The sequence below is a fragment of the Spea bombifrons genome, chromosome 7 (genome assembly GCF_027358695.1).
Source record: "Spea bombifrons isolate aSpeBom1 chromosome 7, aSpeBom1.2.pri, whole genome shotgun sequence".
In the NCBI taxonomy this organism is placed as follows: Eukaryota; Metazoa; Chordata; class Amphibia; order Anura; family Pelobatidae; genus Spea; species Spea bombifrons.
In genome coordinates this window covers 16479499-16502868 of record NC_071093.1, presented here as the reverse complement: position 1 = coordinate 16502868, position 23370 = coordinate 16479499, and the positions used below count along the sequence as shown (strand labels likewise).

Sequence of the window (23370 nt, the reverse complement as noted above, 5' to 3'; positions counted from 1 at the left end):
CGAGACAGAATCAAAAAGAACAGTTATATATAAAGTATGGGTGCAATCTTGGAGTTAACAGTTAGATGAGGTTGCTTTTCTCATATAGCTATAGCCCTTGCATTATGTCAAAGACCTGGTTACTTGCTGTTTTTAGAAACCCACTCATAGGAGATCTATAGCTGCTGAGCCCCAAGAATAAGAGAAAAGCCTCCTTGCCCCCGCTGAAGTATATGGGAGCCATGGGTGTCCAGTACTCTAAGGGTTCCATAACTTGCTTTTTAGGTGTCACAGCATGTCAAGGCAGTTACATCTTTTCATACTCCAGGCAGATGGCGAACTTTAGAGTATAATTAGTGCCCTTTAATCAAAACTCTTATTGTATTTTTTTAAGCCAATGGCACAGTGTGAGATCAACAAGGAGCATTCCATTATACCAATTAGGAGCACAGAATTTACAAGTACCCAATAAAATGTGAATTGTGAAAATTTATTTAAGAGGTTACTACATATAATTTAATAGGAAAAATTCACATTCTTGATAGTCCCCATTTTGCAGGATGAAGGCTATTACAAAAATGTTAAATATAAAAAGGTAATTTAAAATGAACTGAAAAAAACCCAGTCTACAGTTGTACAAATGTTTTTGTTCATTTTTTAATATTACTTCAATTAAGCCAATACAGACAAACGCATTTTTATATACTTTTTTTTTTCTTTTTTTAAAACCCACACCCCACAAAAATAAAAAGGTACACCAAACAACTTTTCATGGGGGCTTTTTTGCATGATCACATGTATCTAAAAACACAATTCCTACTTCTCCTAGGCAGGCGCTGGAACGAAGACAAGAACAATAGGTTTATGGTTAGCAACCCTGAAGTGACTCCAAAGAACTGTTTTCTTCTTACTTCCATGTCAAAGTTATCATTTTCTGTCATAATAGTGATATTTCAATGTAAATTGCAATCTATATCTCCACTTATCATAAGTGGGAAGGAGGGGAAAAAAAGGAGGTTCAGACCAGCCAAGAATGCTCTTCTTATTATGCGATACGCGTCTTGAAAGAGGCGATTCTATATATGGCTGATGGATTATAAAAAAACAAAAACTGGGAGGTAAACATAAAAAAATAAAATAACTAAAAAAGTACAGATTCAAATGAAGATTTAAATGGATAACTGGCCCCCAGTCTGTTCCTGATAAACTTCAATAACATCTTCTTCTTCCATTCCCAACTGAAAAAGATTTAAAAGAAAGTTAAAATGTAAAAAAGTGTGGTTAAACACTGCCACCAAAAATGCAAGTATAACTCAACTTCCTGTTCTTTGTGCACCCAAGAAGCAAAACGTAAAGACAACTGCTCACGTAAGGCTAGGTTTGCATATTGCTTTTGCTAATAGGTAGAGCCCATTACAAATATTTGTTTTAAGTATAACAAACTGAAATATAGAATTTAGGAAGGTGATAGATTCAATACAATCACAGGAACAAAAATAAGGCAATATCCGACAGAAGTATTCAAAATACATAAACACACCACCATGAACACACGCGTGTAACACACCTCTTTAGGAGTCTGATGGTCTGAGATCCTCTGCCCTTCAAACAGGAACCTGAGTGAATTCATAGGAACACCCTAAAAATAAGAGATGGTTAGAATGAAAATGAATCTTAATTACATGCAGCACTATATTCATGTTAAATACATATCTGAGTCAATTTGGCACAAGCACATTTTACTGCATGCAAATTGACGCAGACATTCTTTGGTTATTGGAATTAAATAAGACAGTAGTCATTTTGTAACTCCTTTCACAGCTGCCTTTACTAAAAGTATACTGCAATATGCTGCTTCCATCTAATCAATGGGAACTGAGCTACATTAAAAACAATGTGAGTAACTGCAGCCAGTCACATGCATATTATCTGAAAACATGTTTGGCTGCTGCTTCAGTGGACATGCTACTGAGCATGTGCAAGACACTATAATGCTTCAAAGATTCAGCAGAGGCAGTCTCATTTTGTAACTAAAGGTGATGGTATCCGATAGGTAAAGCAGTCAAGAACAGCAAGACAGAGACATGATTAAAAGTCCCTACATGTGTAGGCATGAAACAAAGTGATAGAAAAACAGAGGACCAAGCCTGTGTATGGTTTCAGTATTCTGCAAGTATGGACAAGGCCATTCACAAGCACATTTTACTGGTATAGTAAGAACAGATTTCTAATGCTGTCCAATGGGCTGCAGACACAGGCTGATTGTGTCACACAAGACCAGATGCCCATACTGCAATCTTCTCTCACTATCCATGCTGTGAGGATTGCTTCAGCAATAATCTGATAGATGTGCAAAGTGTGTGACTAAGACATAAAGGGGCAAATGTAAACACGTGAGAAAAAAAAATACAGTTTTATGCACACACAGGTCATTGTTTCTCCCTCCATGGGACTTCCCTTTAAGTTACTATTACTCATACAGTTAGGTTATCTTTTCATAACAATGACACAGGAAGATAATGCAGTTTAAGAAAACAACATATTGTGCTATTCCAAGTATATGTATTTCATAAAAACGCACTTTTAATAAGTTTGGTAAAGTTCTGATTAGAGGCTATAGTTTGTGTAAAACCCGTTAAGCCATTTACGCAATTACAGTCATACTTAGCTATGGAACAGTACCCACGTCTCTAGTATTTGATTTTGTGCTGCACACTCACCTGTCTCTGACAATATGACTCTTTCAGCTTTTTCAAATGTGTTGTCATCTTTACTTTGAAATGAATTTCACTGCTGTCCTGAAAACATGTATACAAGAGTCACTCAAATGCCAAATGACAGTTCTAAAAAGGTACTATTGCACATGTATAACCCCATTAACTTTATTGGAAATCGATTGATTTTTCAATATACTGCTATCACGTTGTACAAAGTCATAAAAGTTATTGTGTAGTTCATAAAAAGAAACAACTCTGGTTGCCCTTGTTTATCATTTCAAGTATATCTTCTCAATGCCATTAATGCACCAAATCTGCCCTGCAATCACCTTTAAATACAAGATATTGATGATTTTAGAATTAAGTAACAACCTACTCTTGTCGTGTTAGTATGGGGTTTGTGCAAATATCCACCTGAAGATGTCAGGAAACACAACATAATACAGTCTTGTACTTTCAAGAGAAAAATGCTGAAGTACCTCAGCAAAGTACAGCAAGGATACAGTTTGGTCTGTGTTCCAATAAAGGAGAACTAATTCACTATTATTCACTAATAACTGTGCAATCATTCGATGCCTAAGAACCGAAGGCCATCGTCCAATTTTGCACCAATACTGGAATAGTGTTTGCTTATATGGAGGTCAACTGTTTCTTGGGAGATATGTTATGGGAATTGCTTGCTCCACTGGGGGAAATAGAGATCATGTGGACCTTTAACATTTGTATGATGGGTTCCCACTGAGAAGCGTTTTGCAGGTCCCTAAGTGAAACCTAACTGCGCATAAGGTCTGATTTTACACATATGGAATGACAACCATTGATACAAGCATTCAGAACTGCAATAAGATAGATATGAGGGAGAGAAAGGCCTTTCAGCATAACTTGCAGGGGGAGCACAACATTGTATGTTAAAACTATGGTTTTATTTTTCAAAGGGAATACAACTTTATAAAGTACTATTTGGTACAAAAAAGCACTACCAAATTGATAAATGAAAAGATATTTCATGCTACTAAGTATAAGTATCCACACATTTAAATATATGTCTACAGTTAGACATGAGCTGAAGTAGACAAACACAGAAAAGAATCCCAGCACTCCAAACAAGCTTGACAAAGGCCCTGTTTGGCCGAAACGTAGCTTTTTTTTTTGTTTTGCTTTCTCTGAATAAAGTAACCCAAGGATTGGAAGCTGTTTGGAGTGCTGGGATTCTTTTCTGTGTTTGTATACTTCAGGAGGGTTTATGCTGTCCCTTTTTTCCTGCTAACACCCAGCTTCCTGGGAGTTGCGTGCTGAACCATTTTTTCTTTTTTAATGAGCTGAAGTAGAGTGAGACAAAATAGTACCTATACATTTGTTTCTTTACCAAGGTCTTCATGATTTTGATGGCAGATAGACATACTAGATGAAGTGTGACTTATTTCTGTTTTGCATTAAATGCCATAAACAACCATAGTACAGAAATAAAAAGACAGTGAGAAATATTACCTGTCCAATTACTTTGAGTTTAATATAATCACCTCCATCTTTCTTGTCCCCTAAATCCTCACTGGATGGTTTGGCTTCCTGAGAGAGAAAACAAGACAATATTTAACACAAAGATCACCTGATATTTTATGCAATAAAAATCGACAACACACGTCAACAGAGTTAATACAAACACATGCATTGTTATTTACAGGCCTTAAATAAACCAACATTAATCAACATCAGCTAAACAACTAAAGAAAATGCAGTAAATAAAATATTTCAGCCAAGAATTCCTGTGTTCCTCAGCAGGATATATTACGACATGATTATGAAGAGAGCTCTGGAGAAAGTCTAATGCAAAATGTTCCACAGTTCTCTACAGTTACTGCTACACATTAAGCACTCTGAACAAAATTCTCTGGTTCTGCCTCCATTTGTATCTTCAAAACAAATAAAACAAAGGTGGCCTTCATGCCGATACACTTTGTTATGTGTCATTTGATGCAGAAGGGATGGTTGTGAGATAAAAGCCTTATATTTTCCCTACCAGCACTGAAATGCCTGATGTATTTACGTAGTCTGTTCATATTTCTTAACATCCTTTCATAACCAAAGTATTGCTGATTCAGCCCCACACGGAGTGATGGCTTCCAGAGTGTGGAATCAGCAGGTAACATCATGCAGAAAAACCTAGGAATAATATTCTGTGAAAGAACGAGAACCTAAAGCAGATCTGAAAGGATGGGGCATAAGCTTGCACACAAAAAGGTGAAGAAGAAGAAGAAAAAAAAAAAAAAAGGGAGTGCTTAACCCATACAGCCTGCATCTTATTGGCAATGTGTACATTTAGCTTGCCTTATTACTAATTTATTATAATATCTACTAAAAATAGAAGGAATTACAAATCTGCATTAAATGTGAACATCTAACAATGGCATAACAGAAAACCTTTTTGTTGGGGGGGTACTTTCACTTGGATAGTTAAAAGCATTTTCCATTGCATGAGACGTAAATTAGATTTTAATAAAGCTTCTATTTGCTTAAACAAAATGTTTTAACAGGGTATTTTATGACAACTGAAGATCAAAAAAATAAAGTGTCTGATTTTTTTTTTTTTATTTTATTTTTTTTTAAGCACAGTTTGGTCTACTTAATAAATACCTAATGTCTATTTTTGCCACTGTGATGTTATTGAGCAGTTTTATTTTGGATATCTCAAATGAAGATTTGATGGAGTTTTGACAGCAGGTTGATGTCATCATCTTTAAGATTTGTCCTCCCCTTTGTTATCCCTGTTGAGCTACCATTCCCTCTTTTGTGGCAACTGGGAGCAGAAAGAAGATAGGATAGTAATGAAAGTCTTCGCTCTGTCATATGTCGTAGCTTTTATACAGTCCCCTGCTATTACACCAAATCAAGTATCCCATAATTGACTACCAAGTGAACTTGTTCTGTAGCATCAACTTGAATTTCAGACATGTTAAACGATAAATAGCAATAAATCACATCATACTTTGGTTTCAGGTTTGGCAATCTAAATTTTTAATGGCATCAGTTTTTTTTCTTAATTTATAATTACAAATCTAAAGCCAGTGAAACAATTAAAAAAATATTAGGTCTCCACAGTCTGCATCAGTAGCATGCAAGTTATCACACACTATACAACAGAGGGAGGAAATAGGCAACCACCAATTGTCAAATACACCTGTAACATGCTGGACACAACTAATAACTGCTCAGGCCATTTTCTACTACACAGTCTGAGAGTTACAAGTACAGTCTCATTTCCCCAACACCTTTACTATAAAAGAACGTATATTTAAGTACTCATAGAATTAGATTATGCATTCTTCCTAATCAAAAAGTAAAGCACACAGAATTTTCATCGGACGTGAAATCAATGTAAGAACTTTTTGTCACTGATTGACAGCTTCAAGCATCCAATTAGTGGCAGGTAAGCGTTGCTACTGAAATCAATGGCTTTACACACATTCACACTGGGGTCTAAACAGACAGCTATAATCAATGTACGGACTGGACGTATACCACATGATTACTTAAAGGGACCACGCATCTTTCATTTACATAAACCCATATGATAGCTGGAGTGTCCCTTTAACAGCCAAAGCAAGACAAACACGAATGCCTCTAAAGTTACACATAATGGCCCATTTGGACAAAAGGTGGGGAGGGAATAGAAGGTGGTGCATTCACCATGGTAACCATACACCTATTCTTGTGAATCACACCAGAGCTGCTCAGGGCATAACCCCTAATGATTGAAATGTTTTGATAACTCAAACATACATAAAAGAGTACATTTGGGGAACCATGATGACATCCCATTATATTTTCAATAAAAATAAGCAATTCCAAAATTTCATTGAAAAAAATATATAAAAAAATTGAAAGGAAGCTTCTATTAGGGGTTGAGGTTGAACAAAGGTGGTAACATGTCTGTTTTTTGTGTGTTAAATTAACAAACATTGCAATTTGGCTGAACAATTAACGTTTATTATGCATTTAATAATTGATCGAAACATGTACCTACAGCACCCAGAGTACTGCTAACTACTCCTGCAAAATGAGTTCCTCTCCTTAGAAAATCAGATAAATACATTGATAAAATACCTTTTATTAGAAAAAGATATAAAGTCACATACGTTTTCTGGGCCTTAGAGGTCTCTAGTGCATCTGAAGAAAAGCTTCGGTGACTCTACTCAATGCTGGCCCAATAAAAGTGACCATTGAGTAAAGACTCCATCCTTTCCCTGTGTGCACAAGTGTGTACAAACACACACACACACACACACACACACACAGCATATAAACAAGGTAAAACACACATAACACAAGTAATTATATTCAGCCGAAGCACAAATAGACGGCTGACCCTATTACACAGATATGTCCACCCACGTGTATTGTGTGCCTATCTGCATACACCATTATATTTAATAGGATAGAGGTTTCCCATCAGTACAAACCGCAGATATAATAAACACACATTAACAGAACACACACCTCTACACCTACACACGCAAACCTGGCTTTCATCGTCCGCAGTCTCGTGAGACGGAAATAATAGGTAAGAAACGTATGTTTACATAACTCATTATGTGCGAGAATCCACCAGCTCTCCATCACTAGACACAAACACATGGCCTTCCGTTTAAGGCCCACCATCCTGCTAGATGGCTCATACAAGTAGGGCTCACCTGATCAGACATACTGACTGATGTACTCCGGTATCCACTGAGTGCTAGAGGCCGTTCTAAGCTTCTCTTACAACAAGCACAATAACAGAAGAAACACACAAGGCGGGGGTTCCGGAGCTAGGTCCTGAGCTCACATCCGGTCGCGCAGGCTCCGCCTTCCATAGAGATCTAAATAGTAGAGAGAACGCTATAAGAATGTTCTTAAAAATATTTAATAAGTTACTGTGTGCAACTCAGTGGCGCTCATTTGGATAAGTTCAAAAGTCAACGATGCAATCCTAGGGTCTCGTTATATACCTAAAGGGAAGGAAACAATGTTTATAGTATCTCGTCTTCAGAAATATTTGCGCTTGGGTGACGTAAATGGGGCGACTTACCGGAAACTGCTTAGTCTGTAGGTTAACATAAGGAATAAAGGGGTGACAGTTATATAAACATATTTGGGAGCTCTCAGGGTCACATAGTCTGGATCCTTCCTATTTTACACTAATGAGATCAACTATAAGACTTACAATTGGTCGTTTTGCATAGTTACCAACTATGCCGTTTTTCCAGGACAGTCCTGGCAAATTAGCAGTTGTGGGTATCTTCTTCAATTAGTTCTGCATCTCTGTCTCCTTTTGCATTGTTAAATGGGAACATATGTCCCACGTCCTGGGAAACCTTAACCTGGGACAATGCATTGTGACAGAAATAGAGTTGAGACTAGGGCTCAAGTGACTTGGGGGCACCTGGATGCTGTATTTCCCATTATAGACGGTGGACCCCTGGATTGCTTTACATACTTCCAGCAGGTGACGGTGGATGCTAATTACAGTGCAATATTTGGTTCCATTGCTTGGATTTATGTATAAGTCACCCTGTACCTGATTAGGGGTACAGGGTGGCAACAGCAAGAGAGAGCCATAGCTCTCTAGATCCCAGTTTCCTCCTGCCTGTCTGACAGGCTAAAATGAAAATTAAAAGGTTGATTTCCCACACGTGTGGCTTTTTAAATTGCAATAAGCGTCTGTGTATAAATACACAATGAGTCCATTAGCTCTCACGTGGATGCACTGAGCAGGCCAGATACTGAGCCATGGGAAGCAGAAAACAAGGTTTGCGCCTGGCACGGCACGTCACGGCATCAAACAAGCTTAGAAAGCTGTAATGCCTTGATGTCGAGGCATTCAGCAACTCCGAGATGGGCACCGTGTGTGGCGTCGACATCCACAATACACTGTATGGTGGCGGATGCCCATTTTAAAAGTTGGTGTCGATAGCGAGGCATTCAGCCACACCAGACGCTCACCCCAGGACACACTGTGACCGATCGGAGACATTTTACATAAGAATATGTAGAAATAAATATTCTACATAATGGGTGCTACTCACCACGTCATCACAATCTTTTGCTTATCCACCAGATTGCACTAGCCCTTTCTGAACCACTTTGGACCTGCCCAGGGAGGCAGGAAAAGATTGTAATGACACATGGTCAGATAATTCGAAGTCACGTGATCCAATGGCTATAGCCTGCTTGAAGAAAGTCTACTGTTGAGCTGGGTGGGTTAAAGGGGGAAGGAGGGAAAGTGTGTACGTGTTTGTGAGCATACATGCATGTATGTTTGTCTATGATTATATATGTGTAAGTGTATGAGCATGTATGTGTAAGTGTGCGTGAGCACGCCTTACAACCATCTAACTGTACCTAACATTTGCATGATCCGCTAACAGGACAACCATATGCTATGCCCTAATCTAACTTCTGGGTATATGCACCAAGCTGTTAGGTTAGTTATTTCAATGATTTTAGACATTTTGGACTATGCTATGTGTGACGGAAACCGCCATCACTGGGGCCACTGGAGAGGCCTGACAGCCAGCCTCCTCCCTATTGACTATGGGCCCTGACTTTGTAAAGACTTCTGTGGCTACCCCCAGCAGTAACATCTCATCACTTGCTGAGGGGATTATCTCTGGCAGACAGCCAGAATCTGCGAGCAGAGAGTGACCAACATTGTTTCAGTTTAATATCAGCCGCCCCCCCCCCCCCCGTGGCACATTGTGTTGTATAAATCAGTCCTCCCCCCTCTCCCCAGTTCCTCAGGGCCGGAGTGATGTAGTGGCTGATGGAGCTGCAGCTCCAGGCCCCTACCTTAAAATAGGCCCAGTCAGGACCGGATTGACTGGGCCTATGCGGCCACATTAACGCAGGGCAAAATGGGCACCTACCCCTTAAGCCCGCAGCAACTGCGACCGGGCCCGCCAATCTAGGGGACCGGGCAGTCTCCACCAGGGCCGGCCTTAGGGGTGTGCGGCCACACAGGGCGCCGCTGCAGCAGGGGCGCCTGCCCGGGACGTAAATTAAAACATCGGGGGTGGAGGGGGTTATTTGTTTTTTTTTAACTTTATTTAACATCCTCCATGTTAAGAAGGGGAGGGGGAGAGGGGGTAGTGTGAATGCGTACATAAATGAATGAATAAATGTGTGGATGAATTGTGTGAATGCATACGAGAATGAATTAATTAATGTGTGGATGAATTGCTTGAATGATTTGTGAGACTGCATTAACGAATATGTGTAAATGATTTGTGTTAATGAGTGAGTAACTGTGTAAGTGTTTGTGTCTATCATGGATGTTTAAGTGATTTGGGGAAATGCAAAGATGATACATGAAGGGTGGGCTGTTTGCCGACAAAGATGTCTTACACTGGGCTGTTAGGGGACAAAGTTGGCTCAGGCTGGGCTTTAATATGTGTGTGTAATCTGGGTGCTGATCAGGTTATATGTGGGCAATGTGGACACCAGGGCTGGCTTTGGGGTGTGCAACCTGTGATCTATACCTTTAATGCTGAGTTTATATGTGAATTCCAATTGATTTATACCTGCAGAGCTGGGTGTGTGTTGATCTGTATCGGGTACGCGCTGTTTCCATACATTATTATTGTATACTTACAAATAGAGGGTTTGTATGTCTGATTCTGTTTATTTGATCTATACCTTCAACGCTGAATTAACGTGATTTTCAATTGATCTATACCTGCAAAGCTTTGTTTTTGTGTAGATTCTGTTGATCTATACCTGCTATGCTATGTTTCCATACATCATTTATGCATACCTGCAAATATAGGGTTTGTATGTGATCTATACATGCAAGTGCTGTTTATATGTGTTTGATCTATATGTGAGGTATGCAGGGTTTGGAGCAGTGAGACACCAGATATGCAATAGAGGCAAACAGGCAATATAAGGAATATCAGCAAGTTTATTCCACTGAATAGTAAAAGGCATAAACGGTACCGTGTAGCAATCCTGAGGTCAAGGGTAGGAGAAGTATATCAAAGTCCATAAACAAGCCGAGGTCAAGGGTAGGAGAAGTATATCAAAGTTCATAAACAAGCCGAGGTGAAAAGTCCAGTAAATCCAGAGGAATCAGCAAACAGGTTCAAACAGGTATCAGCAAACAGGTTCAAACAGGTATCAGCAAACAGGTATGCAGGGACTTGAACAATCAAGTAATGAGGCATAGGTGCTGTGGGTTTAAATAGCCCTCTAGAAATCAGCTCCTCTCCACCAATAACAGAGACCCATCCCTTCTCAATATGTCCAATGGAGTAGTGATTGTCAATCACTACTCGTCCCGCCCCTAGCCAGGACTTTCTCATTATTGGAGGTGCAGGCCACGCCTCCCCGCCATCACTCTACGTGTGGCGTTTCTTCTGTGCGGCATTCGCCGCATTGGAGTCCCGGGATGCGGCCTACCGCGGGCCGCGACCACGTACAATGGAGCCATGTGGTACGCGGACGAAGTCCCAGACGTCCCACGGCTCCACCATCGGGTGGAGACCTCTGCTGCCGCCGGGTGATTTGAGGTAGTACCCCGCCAGGACCCCCCCGTATACGCGACCTCCGGGGGCGTTCCGGTGATGGTTTGCTAGGGTGTGTCATATGAAACGCACGCACCTTGGAGGGGGCGTGCACATGTGTAGCAGGTTCCCAGGTACGTTCTTCAGGATTGTATCCTTTCCAGCTCACTAAGTATTCCAGCCTTCCGTACCTTATGCGAGAGTCCAGGATGCTGTCTACCTCGCATTCCTCAGAACCCTGCACAGTGATCGGAGGCGGAGGAGTCTGTGGACTTCTATGATGATACGACACATGAAAAGTAGGGTGTATGCGCCATGTAGCAGGGAGTTCCAGACGGACTGCTGTCGAACCATACACTGCTGTAATGGCAAAAGGACCTAAAAACTTAGGGTTGAGTTTCTTTGCGGGCCCTGGGAGTTTAATGTGCGAGGATGAAAGCCACACCTTATCACCCACTTGGCATGTCGGTGCAGGTTTTCTCTTTTTATCTGCGTGTCGTTTTGTAGTCCTGTTGCGCCTTCCGAAGATGACGTAAGGCAGTGGCGGAACTACCGGGGTCGCGACTGCGACCGGGCCCTGGAGTTCTGCCAGTCAGGGGGGCCCAAGGGGTGCCGAGCGGTTGCTGAAAACGACCGCTCGGCCACTCTTGGGCCCCCCTGACTGACAGAAAGCCAGGATGCCGCCGCAGCCGTCGTCGCCGCCGCCTGCCTCAGTGCTGCCCAGAGTGCAGTGTTGGGAGCGTGAGGCGCTTCAGGCTCAGCAGTGAAGCGCCGGCACCCGAGACAAACGCCTCACGCTCCCAACACAGGAGTTGACTTTAAGTGACCTACAAAGGGGGGGTAGGGAGGGAGTGGGTAGATCGTGAGAAAGGGGGGGTAGGGAGGGAGTGGGTAGATCGTGAGAAAGGGGGGGAGGGAGAGGGTAGATCGTGAGAAAGGGATAGATGGGGTGGGGGGGCCCTTAACAGATTCTTGCACTGGGGCTCTGAGGTTTCTAGTTACGCCCCTGACGTAAGGTAAGGAATCCCTGCTGAAGAAGTTGGAGGCAATCAGTAACTGGTGGAACGGTAGAGGAACGGGGTAAGTTCACATGAAACAACGGATCGTAGCCATAGTTGGCTTTGAAGGGTGACATCTTGATGAAACTGTGTATTTGATTGTTATAGGCAAATTCTGCCAAAGGTAGCATATGATACCAATTGTCTTGGTGATGGGATATATCACAACAGAGGTATTGTTCTAGAACTTGATTAACCCTTTCAGTCTGTCCATTGGTTTGTGGGTGGTAGGCTGAGGATAACAATCGTTGGAGTTGGAGACCGTGGCAAAAGGCGGACCAAAATCTGGAAGTAAATTGGACCCCTCTATCGGATAGAATGGAACGAGGAACTCCATGCAGACGAAAAATGTGAGCTATAAACAGGTCAGCTGTCTCAGCAGCTGTGGGTAAGTGGCGTATAGGAACAAAATGGGCCATCTTCGTGAGACGATCAACTACAACCATGATGGTATTGTGTTGGTGTGACAAGGGAAGGTTAACTATAAAGTCCACTGTGATGTCTTCCCATGGCCTTGTAGGTACTTGCAGGTTGTAGCAGGCCAGCGGGTCTTGTCATTTGATTTTTTGCCTTGGCACAGGTGTCACAGGAACAAACATAAGTGAGGACATCTTGCTTCATCTTGGGCCACCAGAAGGTTCTGTTAAGCAAAGAAAAGGTCTTTAGTACTCCTCCATGACCGGCCAAGGGATGATCATGAGCTGTATGTAAGACGTGGGCTCTGACTGGCGGAGGGACATAGATCAGGTTGTCCTTATACAGGAGTCCCTTTTCGGCATGCAGAGGGATATTGTTTACCACAGGAAGAAGAGAGTTGCTATGTGTTGGGAGATCTTGGAAAAGAGATGTCTGTAGGGAAAGAAAATGGCCTGACAAAAGAATGGTGTCTCCTTCTCCTTTGGTCATTTCGCAATCCTCGTATAGGCATGACAAGGCATCTGCTTTCGGGTGAAGAAGAGTGCCCAACGAGCCCGTCTGGGACACAGTCTTCGCGCAGTACGAAGGTACTCTAAATTACGGTGATCTGTAAAGACCGTTATAGGGTGTCGGGCTCCTTCCAGCAAGTGACGCCACTCCTCCAGGGCCATCTTAATGGCAAGTAATTCACGATCCCCGACCGAATAGTTGCTCTCTGCGGGACTGAGTCGTTTAGAGTAGAAGGAGACGGGGTGTAGTGTTTCCTTTTCCCCGTATCTTTGGGATAGTACAGCACCTACAGCAGTCCCGGAGGCATCTACCTCCACAAAATAAGCTCTCTCTGGATCAGGTAAGACAAGGACGAGTGCATTAGTGAATCTTTGTTTTAAGAGTTCGAAAGCATGTTGAGTCCAGTGGAACGGTGTTTGTTTTTTGGTCAGTTGGGTTATGGGTTGTATTATCCGTGAAAAACCGTTGAAGAATCGTCTGTAAAAGTTGGCAAACCCCACAAACCTTTGGACAGCTTTAACGGAGGTAGGTGTTGGCCATTGTAGAATGGCTTCGACCTTTTTGGGATCCATCTCAATCTGACCAGGGGTGATGATGAATCCAAGGTATTCGATCTTGGTCGTCTCAAACGTGCATTTCTCAAGTTTTGCGTAGAGATGGTTTTCTTGTAAACGTGTGAGAACCTGAGCCACATGTTTCCTGTGTTCTAGAAGGGATGATGAATATACGAGTATGTCGTCGAGGTAAATGATGACATGTATCCAATAAGTCTCTGAATATGTCATGTAGGAAGTGTTGGAACGTGGCTGGGGCATTACAGAGTCCAAATGGCATGACTCTGTACTCGAAGTGACCATAACTTGTGCGAAAAGCTGTCTTCCACTCATCGCCTTTTCTCATCCGCACAAGGTTATAGGCTCCCAATAAATCGATTTTACTATAAAATTTTTGCCCCACGAGGTCTGTCCATTAGTGATGTAGAGTGTCTAATAAACCCCTTGCGTAGATTATCCTCCACATAGTCTTTTAACACCTTCAGTTCTGGTTCGGATAATGGAAATATCCTGCCAAAAGGGATTGCAGCACCAGGTAACAAGTCTATTGGGCAGTCATATGACCTGTGGGGTGGCAGTTGTTCAGCTTCTTTTTTATCAAAGACTTTTGTGAAGGACTGATATGGAGCGGCTATTTCTGGGTTATCAGGTGCTGGGTTGGAAACTGCTGAAAAAATGGTGTGTACAGATCTCAAGCGTAAGGAAGGACGGCAATAGTTCATACAAAAGTCTGATGAAAAGGACACCGCACCTGTGGCCCAATCGATGTGGGGGTTATGGGTGCAAAGCCAGGGTAATCCCAATATGATAGGGAACATGGGTGATTGTACCAGATTGAAACAAAGGTGTTGTCCGGTCCCGACCGTGATGGAGATGGGTTTAGTTTCTTTGGTGACCAGTCCTGATTGGATGGGACTTCCATCCACGTGGCGAATGGTTAAAGGTTGCTTCTTGGTTTGCGTAGGGATGTTCAAGGCTTGAGCCAGGGAGAGGTCCGTGAAGCTTTCACTTGCTCCGGAGGCATTACGGTGAATCCTTTTTCCTCCCCACTGTAATGAAACAGGGAGAGACAGGTGAGTGGTCAGGTTTCCTAGGAACACAGAAGATAGACAAGGAGATGGAGGCAGAGTTGGCTTACCTCTGGAGGCTAGCACTGGACAGGTGTAAGCAGTATGACCTGGACCACCACAATAGAGCCATAGGTTAGCGCTCCTCCTTCTCTTTTTCAGCGGATGATAAGGGGCCACGAGCAAGTCCGATCTGCATTGGTTCCACAGTGGTATCAGAAACCGGAGCATTGGTGGAGGTCACAGATGGAGTGTAACGAGGTGAAGGACCTGTAGTATTAGAGCGTTCTAGGCCTCGTTCACGGAATTGCCGGTCCACCTGAGTAACCAGGTGACTCAAGTCTTCCATGGTCTCTGGTACGCCTACTCTCGCTAATTCGTCCTTCAGGTGTTCTGACAGACCCAGGCAAAACTGATTAACAAGAGCGGGTTCATTCCACTGGGTCTCTAAAGCTACTCCTCGAAAATCAGATATATAGTCCTCAACTGGTCTCCTTCCTTGTCTTAAGGACCTTAATGTGGTTTCTGCTGTGGAGGTTCTGTGGGGATCATCATATAGCATATTCAAAGCCTGGCAAAAATCATTCCAATCATGAAGAGACGGGTGATTCACCTGTAGGAGATGGTGAGGTCATAGGGGCTCCCGTGAGTAGGGAGATAACAGTCCTCACTTTATAGTAGCATATGTTCTTGGTTTGAGACCAAACAGTAACTCACATGACGTAATGAAGGTTCTATACTTAGAGCGGTCTCCTGAGAAGCGTTCAGGTAAAGGTACTTGGGGTTCAGGTGCTTGGACGGCCATGGCTTCTACCACAGGAGGGGCGACAGCGGGTAGGGGTGCAGGTACGCCTGCTGGTGGTCCTGCTTGTAAGGCTCGTACTTCAGCCCTTAACGTCTGTTGGTTCTCTTGCATCCCTTGCACAGTATGAGCCAAGGCGGCTATCTGTTGTGCGAGGGTTAGTATGGCGTCAGTGACTCCTGCAGGCTCCATATTGACTTGATTGTTTTGCGAGGTATGCAGGGTTTGGAGCGTAGCGCAGTGAGACACCAGATATGCAATAGAGGCAAACAGGCAATATAAGGAATATCAGCAAGGGTAGAAGAAGTATATCAAAGTCCATAAACAAGCCGAGGTCAAGGGTAGGTGTCACGACCAGGGTACAGGTTCTGGATCCGCGCTGCAGAATCAGCGCCCTCTGGAGGAGAGAGGACGTACTGCCACCAGGCACAGGAGACAGATAGTATATCACCAAAAATAATGATAAGGTGGAACTCAGGAACAAAAAATAAATAATAAATAACAACGGTTTCCGAGGGGTCAGGCAAAAGAGTAGTCGGGGTCACAAGCAAAGGTCAGGGCAGGCAGCGATACAACGGAGGTCAGGAATAAGCAGGAGTCAAAACCAGAAAGCTGAATCAGGAATAACGCTAGTGGAAGGCAAAAAGGCACTAACACAGGCAATGGTGTAGTGCCAAATGAGGGTTTAAATATCCCTCCAACCATATGGATCCTCCTACCCTCCTAATTAGGGGGAGGAGAAAAAAGAATAAATGTCGCTTTAAGAGCGACATGAATATTCATGAGATGAGCCGTTCGCGCATGCGCGAACGGCTCTCACGACGTGGAGGCGCGCGCCCCGGAATTATCCCGCGAACTCGCCGGGGACGCGCGTCTCGCAGGCGAACGGACCCGGCGGCTGCTCACCGCGACGGCACGAGCAGGGAGCCGGCTGCGCAGGCTACGTCTCGGCGTCCCTGCCGGCAGCCCGACGGAGGAGGAGGTAACAGTACCCCCCCCTCTACGAGAGCCATCCTGGCGATCAGGAGCAGGTTTCTGTGGAAATCTGGAATGAAAAGCACGAATCTTGGCAGGAGCATGAACATCAGAGGCTGGGATCCAAGAACTCTCCTCAGGACCGTATCCCTTCCACCTAATAAAATACTGTAATTGCCCCCGTTTCTTTCTGGAATCTAAGATAGTCTGAACTTCATATTCTTCTTCATCTTGTATCATTACTGGTGCAGGAACACGGACCGAGGAAGAGAATTGATTAGTCACCACAGGTTTAAGTAACGAGACATGAAATGCGTTATTGATGCGCATAGTCTTAGGTAAAACCAGGGAATAAGTAACTTCGTTAATTCTTGCTTTAACCTTGTAAGGCCCAATGTATTTGGGTCCCAAAGTTCTGGCGGCTTGCTGAAGATGCAGATATTTAGTTGAGAGCCACACAGAGTCACCGGGATTAAGTATAGGTCCTCTGGACCGATATTTGTCAGCTGTCTTCTTTTGCAGTTCTTTAGTATGTTTTAAATGTTCGGCCAGTCTTGCCCAATGGTCTCGCAGAACTTGAAATTGGGCTTCTGCCGCAGGAACCCCTGTGGAACTGGCCTCCTGAGGCCATAACTGGGGTTCGTATCCATGAACTGCTTTGAAAGGAGACATCTTTAAAGATTCATGAAATGAACTATTGTAAGACCATTCAGCAAGATGTAATAGTGTAGACCAATCTGACTGGTCTTCTGAGACATACATCCTAAGATACTGTTTCAGTACCTGGTTAGCTCTCTCAGCCTGTCCATTGGATTGCGGGTGATGAGAAGATGAAAAATGCAGTTCTATTCCCATGAGCTTGCACATGGCCCTCCAAAACCTGGAAATGAATTGTGATCCTCTATCAGAAATTATTCTTTGAGGTACACCGTGTAAACGAACGATTTCTTTCATGAAGGTCTCGGCTAAGGTACTGGCAGACGGCAGTTTGGAGAGAGGGATAAAATGAGCTTGCTTGCTGAACAGATCAACTACCACCAGAATTGTCGTGTGGCCTTTGGAGGGAGGTAGGTCTGTAACAAAATCCATGGCTATGTGTTGCCATGGTTGTTCCGGAACGGGTAGTGGACATAACAATCCTGCCGGTCTGATGCGAGGTATTTTATTATGACCACAAACGTTACACGCTTGTACAAAGTCTACAATGTCCCGAGTCATGGAAGGCCACCAAAAATGTCTCTGGAGCAGAAATTTCACATTCCGAACTCCCCGATGGCCCGCTACTGGAGAAGCATGACCCCAGGATAGGACGGCTTTACGAAACCGCGGCTGAACAAATAATCTCCCAGGAGGTGGCATCAGTCCCTTAGGACGAGGTGTCTGTGATTTGGAGATGTGCCACATGAGGGTGTTGTGAATGGTGGCAATGATTTTGGTAGGAGGTATGATGGGTTCAACAGGGGTGTCAAAATTAGGTGTTTCGTGTTTCCTGGATAAAGCATCTGCTTTGCGATTCTTTGAACCCGGGCGAAATGAAATCGAAAAATTGAAGCGGGTAAAAAACAGCGCCCATCGAGCCTGACGGGGATTAAGTCTTTTGGCTTTTTCAATATAGACCAAATTCTTGTGATCGGTCAGGATTGTAACGGGGATGGTAGTTCCTTCAAGAAGATGACGCCATTCTTCTAAGGCTAATTTGATAGCTAACAGTTCCCGATTTCCGATGTCATAATTTCGTTCAGCTGGGGTAAAGGTCTTAGAGAAATATGAACATGGATGGAGACGATTAGATTCCTGATTTCGCTGGGACAGGATGGCCCCGGCTCCACTTTCCGATGCGTCAACTTCCAGGATAAAAGGTAAGTCTGGATTAGGACGTTGTAGAATAGGAGCTGTCGTGAAGGCCAACTTTAGTTTCGCAAAAGCCTCCTTTGCCACAGGGGTCCAGGATTTGGGATTCGCCCCTTTTCGGGTGAGAGCAATGATGGGGGCAATGGTTTGAGAGAAGTTCCGGATGAAGCGACGATAATAATTAGCAAATCCCACAAATCGTTGCACGCCCTTGACGTCAGAAGGTTCTTCCCAGTCTTTAATAGCTGCTAGCTTGTCTGGATCCATCTCTAACTGTCCAGGAGACAGGATATAACCCAAGAACTTGACTTTGTCGCATTCGAACTCGCATTTCTCGGCCTTGGCGTATAGTGAATGTTCTCTTAAACGCTGCAGTACTTGAGAAACATGTCGCCGATGCTCAGTCAGATTTTGGGAATAAATCAAGATGTCATCTAGGTACACCATAACATGGGATAGCAACATGTCTCGAAAGATGTCATTCACAAAATTCTGAAAAACTGCCGGGGCGTTACACAGTCCGAAAGGCATAACTAGATATTCATAATGCCCGTATCGAGTATTGAAGGCGGTCATCCATTCATCACCCTCCTGAATACGAATCAGATTATATGCCCCACGGAGGTCAAGTTTGGTGAAGATGGTGGCGTCCTTTAACTGGTCATATAATTCGGTTATGAGAGGAAGAGGGTATTTATTCTTTACTGTTATCTTATTTAACCCCCGGTAATCGATGCAGGGGCGTAAAGAGCCGTCCTTCTTGGCAACGAAAAAGAACCCTGCACCGGCTGGAGACGCTGAGGGTCTGATGAATCCTTTTTCCAAACTCTCTTCAATGTATTGAGCCAAAGCTTGGTTTTCGGGTTGAGATAATGGGTACGTGTGCCCCTTAGGTGGACTGGTACCGGGTAACAGCTTTATGGTGCAGTCATACGCACGGTGAGGAGGTAAGGTGTTCGCCTTTTGTTTAGAAAAGACATCCAGAAAGTCCCAGTACTGAGATGGTATTAGATGACGGGGGTCTTCAGCTGGAGTGTCCAGTATCAAATTTAACTTAGTGGGAGGGTTACAGCATTTCTTTAAACACTCCTTACTCCAGGCCAAGATCTGTCCTTCTCTCCAATCGATGCTGGGGTTGTGAGATTGGAGCCATGACATTCCCAGGATAATGGGTATATGAGGACTGGACAGGACATCGAATTGTATCTCCTCGAAATGTAGTACGCCGACTACTGCACCGATAACATCCGTCTGAGAGGACACCATTCCTGTTCCCAGGGGAGTCCCGTCTAATGCAGAAATAGCTGTTTTCGGAGTCTTTGGCTTTAGGGGTATGTTATTATCCATAGCCCAGGTCTTGTCTATAAAATTTTCTGCTGCTCCTGAATCAATGAAAGCTTGGGTGGCCACTTGGTGGCCTTGCCACTGCAGCTTGATGGGAACAAACAGTCTTTGGGGTTGAAGAGGTGTGGCTACAGTAGCACTTAGTGAAGCACCTCCGACCTTCACTAAGTTCTGGCGTTTCCCGACTTCTTGGGGCATGCAAAAATCAAATGTCCCTTCTGCCCACAGTATAAGCATAGGCCCAAGGATCTACGACGCTGTTTCTCATCGGCTGAAAGATGGAGTACCGGGCCTATTTCCATAGGTTCCGCGGCCGCAGGAACTGGTTCAGGAGAAGGGTGAACAATAGGACGAACTGGAGGCCGAAATTGACGTGGCCTTCTGTCTCGCTCTCTCTCTCGTTCAAATCTTCTCTCCAGACCTCTGGCTTCTAATCGTAGACATAAAGTAATTAAGTTCTCCAGATCACGAGGTAAATCTCGATAGGTGAGAGCGTCTTTCAAGGACTCATTCAGCCCCCTACGGAAGGCAGCAGTTAACGCGCTGACATTCCAGTCAGTTTCATAAGCGAGTGTGCGGAATTCTACAGCATACTGCGCCACTGTTCTTCTTCCTTGCTGTATCTCCATTAAGTTGGATTCGGCTGATTCACGTCTCCCAGGAGCATCAAATACAGCCCTGAACGAAGAAATAAAGACGTCGGCGTCGTCCAAAATGGAAGAGTCCTGTTCCAGTAACGGCGAGGCCCACGCTAACGCTTCTCCTTTTAATAAATTGATAATAAAAGTCACTCTGTTGTTGTGGGAAGCGAAGGTGTGAGGATGTGCACGAAAGTGTAGGGTGCATTGATTCAGAAACCCTCTACACTCATGTGGGTTTCCAGAGAATTTTTCAGGCAAGGGCATCTTTGGTGCTTTAACAGAAGGACTCATTCCAGGCGCAGGAGGTGGGGCATCCGACGATGCACTTTGGGAGACTGAAGGTGCAAGATTCGTGGCCAATGATCGGAGCATGTCAGTCACGTCGTCCAACTTTCTGTCCAAGGATTGGAGCTGCGACGCATGAGCGGCTAAGACTTGATCTTGTCTCTCTTGATGGTTGGACATCCTTGCCAATTCTGCGGGATCCATATTAGCGGCCTGTGTTAACTGTCACGACCAGGGTACAGGTTCTGGATCCGCGCTGCAGAATCAGCGCCCTCTGGAGGAGAGAGGACGTACTGCCACCAGGCACAGGAGACAGATAGTATATCACCAAAAATAATGATAAGGTGGAACTCAGGAACAAAAAATAAATAATAAATAACAACGGTTTCCGAGGGGTCAGGCAAAAGAGTAGTCGGGGTCACAAGCAAAGGTCAGGGCAGGCAGCGATACAACGGAGGTCAGGAATAAGCAGGAGTCAAAACCAGAAAGCTGAATCAGGAATAACGCTAGTGGAAGGCAAAAAGGCACTAACACAGGCAATGGTGTAGTGCCAAATGAGGGTTTAAATATCCCTCCAACCATATGGATCCTCCTACCCTCCTAATTAGGGGGAGGAGAAAAAAGAATAAATGTCGCTTTAAGAGCGACATGAATATTCATGAGATGAGCCGTTCGCGCATGCGCGAACGGCTCTCACGACGTGGAGGCGCGCGCCCCGGAATTATCCCGCGAACTCGCCGGGGACGCGCGTCTCGCAGGCGAACGGACCCGGCGGCTGCTCACCGCGACGGCACGAGCAGGGAGCCGGCTGCGCAGGCTACGTCTCGGCGTCCCTGCCGGCAGCCCGACGGAGGAGGAGGTAACAGTAGGAGAAGTATATCAAAGTCTATAAACAAGCCAAGGTCAAAAGTCCAGTAAATCCAAAAAGGGGAATCAGCAAACAGGTAACAGCAAACAGGTTCAAACAGGTATCAGCAAACAGGTATGCAGGGATCTGAACAATCAAGTAATGAGGCATAGGTGCTGTGGGTTTAAATAGCCCTCTAGAAATCAGCTCCTCCCCACCAATAACAGAGACCCATCCCTCCTCAATATGTCCAATGGAGTAGTGATTGTCAATCACTACTTGTCCCGCCCCTAGCCAGGACTGTCTCATTATTGGAGGCGCAGGCCACGCCTCCTCGCCATCACTCCACGTGTGGCGTTTCTCCTGTGCGGCATTCGCCGCACTGGAGTCCGGGGATGCGGCCTAACGTAGGCCGCAGTGGGCCGCGTCCGCCTGGCTCGCAGTCACGTACAACGGAGCCCGCAACTCCCCCATCGGGTGGAGACCTCTGCTGCCGCCGGGGGATTGAGGTAGGACCCTGACACTATAGTTCACAGGGAGGAAGGAAAGGAGAGGTATGGCTTAGTGAATGGGGAACAAAGGGACTGGGAATGATTTCAGGGAAGAGGACCCCTCAAAGTCATGGTCAGGGTGAGAAGGTGGGGGAAGACTGCACTGACTCTCACAGTCTTCACAGTCTTGGTGTGGTAGCGGAGGGAGTGATTGCATGCTAGGGAGCGTGGAGCAGGGTCCAAGGAAATGTCGGTGTGGCAAAGCCTGTCCTGGTGTGTGTGTTTGGGTGTCGGCGTGGCAGAGCCTGTCCTGTTGTGTGTGTGTGGCAGAGCCTGTCCTGGTGTGTGTGTTTGGGTGAGGGTGTGGCAGAGCCTGTCCTGATGTGTATGTCTGGGTGGCAGAGCCTGTCCTGGGGGACTTGCTCTGTAACGCTCGTCATACTTGATTGTTCTGACCTCGATATTGCCTTCTTGTATTATGCCTTGTCAATAAACGGTGTTGACCTAGAGCCTGTCCTGGGGTGTGTGTTTGGGTGTAGGTCTGGCAGAGCCTGTCCTGATGTGTGTGTCTGAGTGGCAGAGCCTGTCCTGGTGTGTGTGTGTGTGTGTTTGGGTGTCGGTGTGGCAGAGTCTGTCCTTGTGTGACTGGGTGGCAGAGCCTGTCCTGGTGTGTATTTAGTCATCTGTTTTCTGGCCCTTTACTTTCTGTAGGAATACATTTACATATTTAATTTTTAGTTATCCAGAGATAAAATGCCCTCCTGAATTTGTAGTCACTTCAGAGGACAATACTTTCTAGGTCCAGAAATCAGTGAGAGCAAAAGTAAAGGTATTGTGTTATTTACTCTATTTCAACCTGCGTATCTTATTAAAAAGGATTAGTGGCACTAAATTGTGGCTTCAGGGGTCCCGTGTATGATTTTTTTTAGTCACATTGCTCCGCCTAGAGGATTGACTGAGCGCCGCAATTCAGTTGGGGTGGTCTGAGGTCTGAGTTTCTTCCCTGCTGTAAGTCTGTGACTGACAGACTTACTCGTCGTGAGGGTGATCTGACCAGCCAAGGCCCAAGAAGTGCCACACTGCCACTAGTCTTTTTTCTAAGTACCAACTAAATGGTCAAAGATTAGTTACTGTTTTGAATCTTTCATTAAAGATATAGCACTTTATAAATTGCATGACGTTATGATTCATTTATTATATATTTATGTAATGCTAATTGATTACAGTGACAAAAGCATGCTGAAATATAACTAATAGACAACAAAAAATGGTATATTAAATTTGACAGAAAAATA

General features: G+C 44.4%; 1 protein-coding gene across 1 annotated transcript; it reads right to left on the bottom strand.

The window, feature by feature from the left end:
• Positions 1 to 450: 450 nt before the first annotated feature.
• SUMO1 (small ubiquitin like modifier 1) lies at positions 451 to 7523 on the bottom strand. Its single transcript, XM_053470620.1, has 5 exons — positions 7385 to 7523; positions 4185 to 4262; positions 2700 to 2777; positions 1547 to 1618; positions 451 to 1217 (listed from the first exon to the last, which is right to left on the bottom strand). Exons 1-5 carry the CDS (start codon positions 7394 to 7396, stop codon positions 1149 to 1151), a joined length of 309 nt encoding a protein of 102 aa, XP_053326595.1. The 5' UTR covers positions 7397 to 7523; the 3' UTR covers positions 451 to 1148.
• Between the last annotated feature and the right edge of the window lie 15847 nt (positions 7524 to 23370).

Coding starts and splice junctions, on each gene's coding strand:
- SUMO1 (XM_053470620.1), bottom strand. Junction 2,778..4,184: donor AACTCAAAGTAATTGGACAG/GTAATATTTCTC, acceptor ACATGTTTTCAG/GACAGCAGTGAAATTCATTT. Junction 1,218..1,546: donor ACCATCAGACTCCTAAAGAG/GTGTGTTACACG, acceptor AATCTTTTTCAG/TTGGGAATGGAAGAAGAAGA.